This window comes from Plecotus auritus (assembly GCF_963455305.1).
Source record: "Plecotus auritus genome assembly, chromosome: 9".
In the NCBI taxonomy this organism is placed as follows: Eukaryota; Metazoa; Chordata; class Mammalia; order Chiroptera; family Vespertilionidae; genus Plecotus; species Plecotus auritus.
The window spans coordinates 106786179-106798870 of NC_137783.1; the positions used below are offsets into that span (position 1 = coordinate 106786179).

Consider the following 12692-nt stretch of genomic DNA (forward strand, 5'->3'; position numbering starts at 1 on the left):
GTCCAGGGCTGTGGGGGCCCAGAGAGACCCTCACCCGACCCGGTGGGGCCAACCTCAGGAAGGTATTGAGGTATTGAGAGTTATCAGGGAGGGCTTCCTGAGAGGTGAATACTTAAGCAAAGCCTTAAAGGATATGTAGGAGCTATTCAGGAAGAACAAGTAAGGGTTTACAGTTAGAGAGAAGGGCATATGAATAGGCTCAGAGCAATCCTGAGAGAAAATGACCCATCTGGGGGCTCAATGTGCCTGAAGCACAAATGGGCCGGGGGAGGTGATGGGAGACAGCCAGGAACCAATTGATGGGGGCTGTCACCAACCTGCAGTATGGCCCTGAGCAAGGCACAAAGTGACACTCTTGTCAAAGTGGAGTGCGGGAGCAGTGGGGGATTGTGACTCACCTTGATGGCCTCCATGACGGGCTCATATAGGTCCGGGAAGCCCGGGAACCGGAACACCATGCAGTGGACCAGCTCTGCCAGCTGCTCCAGGCAGCTGGTCCCCGAGTTGGAGTCCTCCTTGAGCAGAGAGGTCACCATGGGGGGGATGTGAGGGAGAAGCTGTGAGAGCAGAGGGGGGTCAGGCTCAGCACCAATTTACCCACCTGAGACAGGATGCTGCTCACTGCTGATCACACCCACCTGGCCACTATCCCCCTTACCACACATGGGGCTCAGAGCTCTGCACACAGGTGACCCCCGCCCCCTTCCAAGATCGGTGGATACCCTGCCTCAGTCTCTTCAGCCATAAAATGGGATCAATAATCCCCTCATCATAGTTGAGAGGAAGCCTGAGCCCAAGACCTGGCTGTTAAGCCTCAGCCAACTGACCTCCCTGAAGGCCTGAGTGACCATGGCTTCTCTGCCCACCCGGGAGTGGTGCTGGGGCTGCCATGTGGACAGCGTGTGGGCAGCCTGACAGAGCCTAAGCAGCCACCTCGGGACAAACACCATCATTCTTTCACCAAACACACTTGTCAAGCACTTCGTCCTCACAGTGATTTTATGTGACAGTGATTACTGTCCCCACTTTCTAGATGAATAAGTTGAAGTCAGAGAGGTTATACAATTGCCGGGGACTTCACCGGGGGTTACGGAAGAAGCTGATGTCTGGATCAGGTCTGTCTGAATCCCAAGCCCATGTCTCCCTTCTGTGCTACAGTGTTAACTTTCAAGCCCATGGAGGTGCTACACCAGAATGTCCTAGAGATGGACAGAGTCAGGCCGCGAACTGGGAGCAGGGGAGCCCAGGAAAGGGATGGAAAGAAAGCAACATCTGTCAAGTCCCTAGAATGTGGCAGGCTCTTGTCAAATGTCACCTCATCTAACCCTCTCCCACCATCCTGGGGGTCACCTCGGTTCAGGCTGTGAGAGGTAAGTGCCTGACCTGAGGCCACATCTGGCAAAGAGCAGAGCTGGGACTCAACCCCATGCACCCAACCCTGGTTCTGCTTCTCCCATTGCAGCAAATGGGGACCATCGGAATCTACAGCCCCAGCTGCAGATCCACAGGAGGAGGCAGGGGAAGGCCGCCTCCGGGCCACAGGCTGTCCTTCCCAAGGAAGGGCCCGGAAGCCAGCAGAAAGGGTCCTGAGCTGGAGGCCAGGCCACCTGGGTGCTGACAGGCAACAGGGTACAGAAAGGGCACTGGGTCAGGAGTCAGACCAACTGGGCTAGGATCTGCCCTGCACTGCTCACTAGCTGTGTCTGGGAAGGGACTTAACCTCCGTAACCTTCCGTTTCCTCAGCTGAAGAATGGAGAAAATGACAGAACCTCTTTCTTGGGGCTGTTCCAGGAGTTAAGTGAGCACCCATATGTACTGCCTTTAGCACTGTGACTGGCACACAGCTGTTACCCAGGGAACATCAGCTGTGACCATTCTAGGCTTGTCCCTCTCCTAGGGGCTCATGGGGAGGCCATAAAAATCCTCTGGTCTCAGTTCCCTATCTGTAAATTGGGGTCTCAAGTCCCCTCCAGTACTAATACCCAGGGCTTCAAAGGCTGGGCCTTCAAGCGCTGACCCCTTGACCCCCAGGAGAGACAGTTGTCTGGCCTCTGGCCAGACCAATGCAGGATGCAGCGGCATGGCCCTTACCAGGTGGAAGGCCTCGTGGGAGTGCTGGAAGGTCAGGAGCATGTACTTGAGGATGGACAAGGCGGCTCCCCGGACAATGGGGTACAGAAGCTTGGAGAAAACCTGGAAGAGAGTCCCTTGTCAGGAGTCCCCCAGGCCTGGGCCGCCCCAGACCAAGTGCAGCCACAGGCCTGAGGGGGATCAGAGACCCCAAAGTTGAAGCAGCAGACCCATGCCAGAGCAAGAAGAGGGAGGCACTCACTGGGTGGACAGACAGATGGTGAACTAGACAGCAAGGTAGCTAGCTATCTGGTGGATGGATGGACAGACACACCAAAAGTAACATATGCATGCTTGAGTGAGCCGTCAGAGGAAAGGATGGGGAACCTGAGGCTCAGAGAGGGGCAATGAATTGTCCCAGGTCACAGAGGGCTTGGGTGGGAGCCCCAGTGCTCTGCCTCTCAGACCGGCAAGGCCCTTGCCAAGACACTAGCAGGAAGGGACATGAGCAGGGGCCAGGACAGGGGCCCACCAACCTTCTCAATTTTGGTGAGTGAAACCTCAATCAAGATGCTGAACTTCTTAACAGCAGCCAGGCCCTTCAGCAGTGCAATGATCCACTTGTCAATGTTCTTCCCCAAGGGCCAGGACACCCAGTCGATCATCCTGGTGAGGGGAATGACAGTGACACAGGGACCAGGGAGGCCCAAGTGCCTGGGTGGTGGCCGCCGGGGAACTTGCCATAATGTCTTGAGGCCCCACAATGACTCGCTCACCCTACACAGGGCAGCCCTGGGCTATGTGGGATGAACAAGCAAACGAGCCCAGGACAGGCAGCTGGCAGAGACTGGGGCTCTCAGCCCAGCTGGAGGGGAGCCTGGCCCTCTCAGCACCCCAAACCTCACCCCCATACACGATGGGCTGCCTCTGCCTGGACCCTGGAGCCCAATGGCAGGAAGGGCATTGGCCCCAGGGCCAGAAGCTCTAGCTCCAGCAAACCATGGCTTGTGAACTGGAGCAAGTCACTTACTCTCTCAGCCTCAGTTTCATCCTCTGTAAAATGGGGACAATGCCTACCAACAACAGGGTTGTATGGATTAAAAGAGATAACAGCAAACACTTATGTAGTATTCACTCTGCATCAGGCACTGCTCTATCTGCCTTACATGTGTCAACCCATCTGACTCCCATAACACAGTATCTGTGCACACTGAGCATAAAGCTGCAACCTCGTAGGTTCCCAGGAAAATGTCACTATTACTATCTTTATAATCAGTAGCATGTACTACAGAGAGGTAGAACAACGTGAAGACAAAGTAACAGTAACTACGGTAATAACAGTTTCTAGGCACTTTATATGCATTACCTGATTTTACCTAATTTAATCCTCAAACAATCCTATAGGATGGGTTCAGTTATTCTATGTTTTATAGATGAGGAATCCAGAGCACAGAGAAACTGAGTAACTTGCCCAGTCACACAGGCAAGAAGTGGTAGAGCCAGGATTTGAACTTGGGCAGCCTACCTCTACCACTCACACTTTTTACCCACTAAAGACAAGGAGTCCAGGGAGACCCAGCGGAGACAGTGGACCTGTACACGAGTATGGAAAGAATGGCAGAGGGACACATGCCAGGTGAATGGGATCTGCAGAGCCAAAGGCCTGCAGGCAGGAGGATAGGCGGCATTTTCTGGGCCCACTGGACGAGCAGGTGTGGCTAGATCAAGGTGTGAAGATGTTCAAATGAGGTGAGGGATGTGCAAGAGCTCTGTGAGCTGAAAAGCACCCAACTCCCTTTATCATACTTGCCAAACTCATAAAACATTTTATAAAAGTCCTTTCACCTTCTAATATGACCCCATGGAAGCCTGACAATTTCTTATACCATCACCCACATCTGCTATCACAGAAGGGGAAACTGAGGCTCAGAAAGTTCACTGACCTGTCCAGGGCCTCACAGCTAGTCCACAGCCTGGGAGCATCACTAAGGCAGGGCCCTCTGTGTCTCCCACATCCAGCCCTGGGCCAGACACAAAGCAGAGCTCAAGAAAAGATGGATGAATGAATAAGCCATGAGGGTGTGGGCCCTTAAACACTAAATCTAGCCCAGCAACCCCACCCAGAAGAAGGGGTTTCTGGGAGGGAGACCTGACCAACCCTGGGCCCTCAGCCCACCTGCTGACGGCAGTCAGCATCTGAGAGTCCGTCACACTGTCATCATTGCTGAGGTTCCGGATGACACCATCCATGAGCTCCAATGGGAGGTGCTGGACCACACTGGCCAGGGCACAGGACGGTGGCTCCTCCTCTGGAACAGGGGGCAGGGCTGGGCTTAGCAAGGCGGGCGTGCCACTCACCTCCCCATCACCCCTTGCTCTCATGCTGCCAAGGAACTAGGCTGGGCCTCTGCAAAGAGGACATCCAAGCCACCTCCTCACCTCCTCAGCATCACAGCCTCTGATTCAATCTTAACTCATTCACTCCTCAAACCGTCCCTGGCACTGCTTCGGACCAGCCCTTGCTGGGAACACAGAAAAGCACTGGCCTCACCTGCAAGCGTACATGCCAGGTCTTTAAGAAGGGGTCACACTGGAGTTGGCAAGAGCAAGTAGGAGGCATAAATGGACGTGGGGAGAGGGAGGACATTCCATCTGGAACCACACAGACCAGGCCAAGAGGTCGGAAGAACATTTAGTTATCAAAGTTTGCTGTCCAACTGTACAAGGACCCAGATTCTTACACACCCAGCCTTGGTTCTTCCTTCTGCCACGTCGATTACCTTCCTTTTCCCTAAACAGCCCTATAATTAGGGAAGGCACAGATCTTATTTCAGTCATTTACACTATAATCCATGTTCCAGTTCTCAATGGATGGCCAAGATTTTACATTTCAGAGTTGACACCTACAGGTTCTATTGCATCTCCAGACCGTCCCTCTGCCTGTCAGAGTACCTTGCCCCTGCTGCCGGGTGCTGCCCACCTCTCCCAGATCTGGCTCAAAAGTCACCCCTTCCAGGAAACCCACCTAGCCCAAAGGTCATCATGTCCTTCTTCCTATTGTCTCGCTCGGCCCCTAGGTCCTCCTTCTGGCCAGATTAACCTGGGTTCGATCTTTTCCCACACCAGGCAGTCTGCTCCCCGCGCGCCAGCACCCACCACAGGACAGGCCTCCCAGCAGGTGCTCCGCATAGGCCTGCTAACTAAATACGGGAACATCGCTCTCCCACCTGTGCATCCGCCCATGGCACACACATACCGCACCGCACATGAACACCCCAAGCAGAAGAATGTGCACGAATGGGCACACACTCGGGACCTTGGCACACACGAGCTCCCTCCTGCCCCAACCCCAGCCTAAGCGCACACCCACCTGTGCCAGAGATGACTGCGAATAGCTCCTTGAGGCAAGGCAGGATGGCTGCGGGCTGCGCGCGCCACAGCTGCGCCAGGAGCCCGCTCACCTGCTGAGCCTGCTCCAGGAACTCCACGGCGCCCTCCTCGCCCTCGGCCGGGCAGCGGAAGCGGCCGAGGCAGCGTACCAGCTGCTGGCAGAAGAGCAGGCGGTGCGGGCCTTCGGGCAGGCAGTGCGGGTGCCGCGCCAGCAGCCGGGCCACCTGAGCGCAGGCCGCGGGCCCCGGGCGCTCGCACACCGTGCGCAACACCTCGCGCCGGAGCAGCGCGAACACCTCTTCGGCCGCGGGCCCCTTGGGCAGCAGCTGCAGGCCGAGCTGCACGCAAGCGAGCGCGCGGGGGCCCGGGGGGCCGGCGCCACCCTGCAGCAGGCGCAGCACACGGCGTGCGCTGAAGAACTCTGCGAACACCTCGGGGTGGTGGCGGCCGGCGACGTGCAGCAGCTGGCAGCCCACGCGGCGCGGCAGCTCGTCGGCGCCATCCACGTAGAGGCGCGCGCCCAGTGCCAACAGCGCCAGGCACTGCTCTCGGTCCAGGGGCTGCCGAGCCGCTTCCAACACGCGCCGCACAAGCCCTTGTTTCACGCTGGCCGGGTACGAGGACATCACCACGGCCTCAAGGATCTTGTCCATGGCTGCCGCGCTGCGGGAGACAGGGAGCAGGTCACACTCTGTCGGACTGGAAGGTGTCTTGATGAAGTAAAGCACAATCCTGGCATATAATAAGCCCCAGTGAGTTGTAGTTATTGCTGATAACCATCTTTTATCTAACAAAGGTAACACCTGAGCCCTCCCCTTCTTCCCACCCCTTTGCCCTTCTCTCCCATGCCTCCCTGGCGACCTCATCCACTATTTGGGACAAGTAGGAGCTAGATCTAGAGGCCGCCGTTTCTTGGCCAGTCATGTCCTGTGGGAAGAGATGAGATGGTGCGCGGGAGCACACATTATACCTCCGGGGAGGAGAGCCAACAAGGCTTCCCGAGATCCCCTGCACACTTTACTCGGTCCCCAATCAACTTCTTGCTTTTTCTCAAATGATCTGCACCTTTGAAAGATTCCACTTCTGTGTTTGCTGTGCATTTTGCCTCAAACATCCTATTTCCCAAGATCTCCACTACCACCACACACTCACACAACCAAGCAAATTTCTGTTTTCCTTCACAGCCCACCGCAAATACCCTGTCCTCAATGAGAATAGCCCTGGACCTCCAGGCATGAATTCATCGCTCACCCTCCATTCCACCTGTGGCCTCTTCCTCCATTATAGCTGGGATCACATACTATAGTGCTGGGGTGTATGGGTCCAAATCCCTCCAGTGAAACAAAGTCTAATCTCTGTACTCCAGGACTGCACACTCAGGATCCTGCCTGCCTCCCTAGCCTCAGTCCACACTAGCTCCTCCCTTGGGTCACTGTGCTCTACCCTCCCCTCCTTGCTTGACTCACCCTGCAGGCCTCAGCTCAAACTCACTTCCTTGAGGAGGCCTGACCTGGCCTTCCCACTGCTCATTTCAGAGCACACCATCCTCCTCTATAGCACTTATGTTGCTTACTTGAATGGAGTCCGCCTCCTCCGCTATACTATGTGCTATAGTGGAGGAGTATGCTTCGCTTCACTGCACTTCACAGATGGAGGCTGCTTCACTTTATTGCACTTACGTTTTTTATAAATTGAAGGCAAGACTCTCCACTAGCAAAAAGATTATGCCTTGCTTTATTGCAATGGTCTGAAAACAAACCCATAACATCTTGAAGGTATGCCTGTAGATTCCGGAGGGCAGGAAGCATGGCAGGGTTTGTTCACCATGGTATCCCCAGCACCTAGCCCAGTGCCTGGCACACAGGGGGCATTTGTTGAGTGAGCAAATGTGGAATACAGCATGAGTTACTGCTACCTTATTTCTGAGCCATAATAGCCTTCCCTCTGCCTTTCCCCTCCTCATGGGCTATTTCCTGGACGCCTTCATCCCACTGCCCCACTTTCACTCCTGATTTTCGAACTGGTTCACATGGGTACAGTTTGCTCTCATAACATCCAACTTTCAGCTCCGAGAAGGCAGGGCCATTTCTGTGCTTCTTTATATAATCCCACTCTAGGCAGGAGCTGATATAAGGCTCAGCACACAGTAGGTGTTTCACTAAACTTATGGGCTCAGTAAAAACCATTCTATCCTTCAGACGGAGAGATGGTGGGAAGACAGAAATTTCCTAGAGGAGGTGCAGAAACTTTCATTCAGAGCCACAGATATTGTGGAATTCTGACTATGTGCCAGGCCCTGTGGAGACACTCCCTTCTCTGTCCTAGCTCTTGGCCAAGACCAAACCTCCATTGCTGTGTGTATTACAATGCAGTGGGCCCATGTATTTAGATCTCTGTCTCTCTCAACAGACTATGAACTCCACAGGGAAGCGACTAGGGCTTAATTCTCAGTGGCTGGCATCTCCCATGCCAGTCACTGCAGTCTGAGTGCCTCTGAAGAGATTATTGTGGGTATAGCCTAGGTACAGATCAGTGGTTCCCCAACATTGGCCTGGCTGCCTCAGAGTCTTCTGGGATGCATTCTGCTTACCGTTCGGGTTACTTATGCTCTCTGAGCCTGTTTACACCTGCAGGGTTATCGTGAAGACAAATATAAAGGCCTTACAATGCTGCTAGGCACAAGGAAGTGCTCAGAAAAGGTCAGTCCCCTTCACTTCAGAAGCAAAGTCATTGCCCTTAGGAGCGTCCGGTCTGATGGTAGAGGCAGAGGTGTTGGCAAAGAGTGCCAAGGCAAGGCACAATCTCAAAAGGCCTTTGAAGGCATCTTTAAAAACTGATCTCCCTTCAACCCTGGGCCTCTATTTCCTAGGCAGTGGCTGTGACCAACCTCCTTTAAAGACCATCCCCCTAAGCCCCTACCCCTGCCCTCCAGGCTAGTGAATTTAGTATGTAATATACTTTCAACCCAGGACCCAGGTAATTCAGGTACAGGCATACGCATTTTATTGCACTTTGCTTCATTGCACTTCACAGATGTTGTGTATTTTACAAATTGAAGGCAAGACCCTCCACCAGAAAAAATATTACAACTCGCTTTATTGCGATACTGACTTTATTGCAGTGGTCTAGAACAGAACCTGCAATACCTCCAAGGTATGTCTGTACTCAGGCAGCCAAGGAGAAACCCCAATCGATCAGATATTGACATCACGTGTGGAGGAAGAGGAGCTGGGGCAGGCAGAAATGGAGTTCTGGGGCGAGGGAAGGCTCTAAAAGTGGAAAGTCAGACTAGGAATGATGAGTTCTGCATTTCAGTGTGACCTTGAGCAAATCTTATTCTAGTCCTGCAACTCATTGTGTGACCTTGAGCAAATCCCATCATGAGCCTCTTTTCTCTTCTGTAAAATGGGGGTAAATGATATCAGGTTGAACCACATGCAAGTGAAGGATCAGATGTTGGCAATTTCACATTGTTCTGATACCTACCGCATAAGGTGGTTTGTGCCTGGCAGCTGAGAGTTCAGTTAGTGGAGCCATTCTGTGAGGGCTCTGATCTCCAAGGCCAGCCCTGTAGCCTCTGTATAGTCCATGGCCTAGCCACTCCAGGCAAGACTTCCTACCTTCCCCTACTGCCATGCAAGCCGTCTGAGGTTAGCTACCACTATGGTCACCAACAAACCCACTCACTAATGTCTTCAATGTATTCATGCAAAAGGTTCTAGGGGGCATGAACCTCATCTGACCCCATCACAGGCCACAGAAAGGAGGCAGGACAAGGCTTGCTATCCCTGTGGCATGAACGGGGAAGACGAGGATCACCCAGGGAAAGGAACACAGCCTCAGCAGGTGAGGTGAGAACCTGTACTCGGCTTCCCTGGGGGAGGAAGAAGCAGACGGCCTCGGGAAAGTTGGATTTCTCCTCTAGGCGCTGGACCGGGAGATGGCCTGTGGACTCTGGCTCTGACCCAAGAGACAGCTGCCCCACGCCAAACAGCGGCAAACGGCAGCCGTGACCTCCCTCAGAAGAGCCTGCATTAAAATCATGAGACCCAAGTTCTCTGCTTCAGAATCACCAGGTGACCTTGGGTGAGTCCTGGCCAGGCCCCTCAGCCTTCTCACCTGGAAAATGGAGAACATTCCACCTACCACTGCAGGGCTGGGACAAGGTATAAAAGATGAAGGCTGGGGCAGTCATGAGTCTCCTCCTGGGCCATCTGTTCCAGACCACTGCAGTAAAGCCAGTATCGCAATAAAGCAAGTTGCAATATTTTTGCTGGTGGAGGGTCTTGCCTTCAATTTGTAAAATACACAACATCTATGAAGTGCAATAAAGCAAAGTGTAATAAAACAGGTATGCCTGTACCTGAATTACTTGGCATGAGTCATGAGTCTACTCCTGGGCCACACTGTCAGGGAAGGAGACAAGGAGACACTCCAGATATCACCGATTCTACAAGGAATTTCATCCACTAGTCCTCACTGCCAATTTTTGTTTCTAGTCTCTCCCCGAGCTCCAGTCAAACTCAAGATGAGCTCCTCTCTACTTCTTGCCTGGACTAGTGCAATACACTCCCAACCAACCTCCTCATTCCCTCCCTCCATCTGTCCTCCAATAAAGGTATGTGTCCTGCAGGAGAAGAGTTGAGGCTTCTAATCTAGCCCAGCCACTACCCTCCATGGTGGCCCCTGTGGTTGGTGCTCTTTCACCTCTCTCAGCCTCTGAATCCCAAAATGGGAGATGACCACCTTCCTGCCCCTTAGCCTTTCCCAGCCAATGCTGCTGCTCCTACCCAAGCCCTTGGCTTATACATCTCACTGCTGGCAGGCAGGACAGCCTGAGAGTCCCAGCAATAGCCAACCCTCTCCAGGCCACACAGTAAGCACACAGGAAAATCACAACCCCTCCCCTAGAAGCCCAGATCCCTTTATCTGTCCCTCTCCATGACCCAATGCATTTCTTTTGAGTATTGATGGGTCTCTATTCCTACATGGTGGGGCCTGACTCATCTCCATCATCCCCAAAGCACTGTGTGTGTGTGTGTGTGTGTGTGTGTGTGTGTGTGTGTGTTGTGTGTCTATAATATCCTGCCCCGCCCCCATGCCCTGGGCCCCAACTCAGGCTTCCTCATCCCTTCCTGATCTGTTCCATCCACCCTACCGACATGGTCGGATTAATCTCATTAGATGGTAAGCTGTCATGCCCCTGCTCAGAACTCTCAAGGCTCCCAGTGCCTTCAAGGCCCAAACTCCTGAGCCTGACATTCAAGCCCTTTCTGTGACACTCAGCTGATGTGGGGCAGGGGTGGAAATTAACTTGGCAAAGGCTGTTCAGTAGTGAGTCTACAGGAATTTGGGCAGTGGGTTTTTCCTGCTGGCTGCCTTTGGGTGATACCCTCTCTGTTGAAAAAGGGTTTCCCCTCTTCCCTCCTGGCAAATTCTGACTTATCCTCCCATGCCCAGGTCACATGCCCCGTCCTCTGGGAAGCCTTTCCTACTCCCCCCTGCCTTTCCAGTCTTTGAGCTCTGGTTTCCCAAGGCCCTCTTCACTTCTCTCATCCCTCAGCAGTGTCACTGGGTTCTGTGTCTCTCTCCCCCACCCAGGCTGGAATTTCCTTTGGTAGGAAATAGGTCCAATCCCCCTTGTCTGTACCCAGTGCCCAGCACAGGACCAGGCACAGAGGAAAGAGTGCCAAGTGACCAATGAGAGACATGTGACAGCAAGATGAGCTAAAACTAAAGATATAACCAGAAAAGCACCTTCTAGGGACTGGCCTAACCCTTGGTCCAGTCACTGCCCCCACATCTGTCCAGGTCTGGTCTTGTATTTCTATAACTCTGAAATCTTAAATACCAGCCAAGAACACCCCTACAGAAGGCACTGGATGGGTCTAAGTGGGGCTCTAACCATTCTAGAAATGATTCAAACAACCAAAGCTAAAGAAAAATAAAAAATATCTATTCCTGGTTTACCCTCAGGTCAAAAGCTCACAGAATCTCATGAGAAAGGGGAGGGAGCTTCAAGAAGGTCTCACCCTCTCCCTACCCCAAGAGCACAGTAGCCCCTCCAAACCCCAGCTCAGCACCTAAGAGTTGAGTAGCCCATTTCCTTTCTCTATGACCCTCATACCCATTTTACATCCTTTAACTCCCTGGTGGGCACCTGGATGTCTCCCTGCCCCACCTCCAAAAAAAAACACACAAAAATCCCTTCAACCCTGCCTATCCCCTTCCTCCCTGAGCAGCAGAATCTCTCTCTGTATTTTTAAACAACTTCTATCCAAGGCAGGAGACCCTCGTCTGAGCCACCAAACTATCTCCTGGGGAAAAAGGGTGAAAAGAGGTTTTGCTGGTAAAAAAAAAAAACAAATGCTCTTTCACTGAAGAGGTCTGTGGGGGGAGGGGAGAGGGGGGGAGCATGTATCCCCTTTTCAGGAACCCACCACACTCACCCACCTCCACTGGGGGCCATCCCTCACATACTCTGATGGCCTGTCCCCATCCCCAGGTTTTCTGGAAGGGAGTGAACCAGGCTGACACGTCAGGGTCTCCTGTTCGCTGGGCTCTAATAGAGGGGTACCCCGGGGCGGGATGCTGAGAATAGCAGAAGCCCGGAGGCGGACTCTTGACACCTCCTCCGTTCCCCCTGTTTGTCCCGGCTCGGCCCAACCCCTCCCTTTAATTATACCAATGCACCTGCTCCCAATCCAGGCTGGAGCTGTGGACCCACGAAAGGCCGGCAAGCTTCATGGTACTGGGCGCTGGTGCCCTCAGCCCTGAGTGGGGCAGGGGCTGCATCACTTTCACACAATTGATGAAGGAGGTTGAGGCCCAGAGAGGGGTAGGTATTCACCCAAGGTCACACAGCGAGGCCAGGATGCACCCAGACCTCCTGCCTGCCAACATCGGCCCCTCGGAGCCCTACTCTCTCGAACTGTCAGGGTGCTGACACTCTCTCCCCCCAACCCGCACACCTGGCCCCAGCCCCCTTACCTCAGTGACCTCAGTGGACCTGCCTCAGGTCAGGTTCCTGGGCGGCGCTCAGGCGGGGCAGCACGCGGCTGGGCCAGGCTAGGTCAGGGCGGGTCCTCTGCTTCCCCCGAAGTGACGACGCCCTCCGCCAGGTCTCAGATAGCGGGATGCTGCTTCCACCTCCCCACCCCTCGGCACAAGCCTCTATCCAGGAAGCCTGACTCAGATGCGCAGCCGCGGGGCTGCGGGGCTGCGGGGCTGC

The 12692-nt window shown here is 53.9% G+C and overlaps 1 protein-coding gene across 1 annotated transcript in view; it reads right to left on the bottom strand.

The window, feature by feature from the left end:
* Window positions 1–12686, bottom strand: part of USP35 (ubiquitin specific peptidase 35) — a 31729-nt gene extending 19043 nt beyond the window's left edge. Inside the window, exons 1-6 of the mRNA XM_080642813.1 lie at window positions 12452–12686; window positions 5442–6124; window positions 4248–4380; window positions 2608–2737; window positions 2093–2194; window positions 399–557 (exon numbers count right to left, since the gene is read on the bottom strand). Coding sequence (XP_080498939.1) covers window positions 399–557; window positions 2093–2194; window positions 2608–2737; window positions 4248–4380; window positions 5442–6114 — 1197 coding nt within the window. The 5' untranslated portion in view covers window positions 6115–6124; window positions 12452–12686. The remainder of the gene's footprint in view (window positions 1–398; window positions 558–2092; window positions 2195–2607; window positions 2738–4247; window positions 4381–5441; window positions 6125–12451) is intronic.
* Between the last annotated feature and the right edge of the window lie 6 nt (window positions 12687–12692).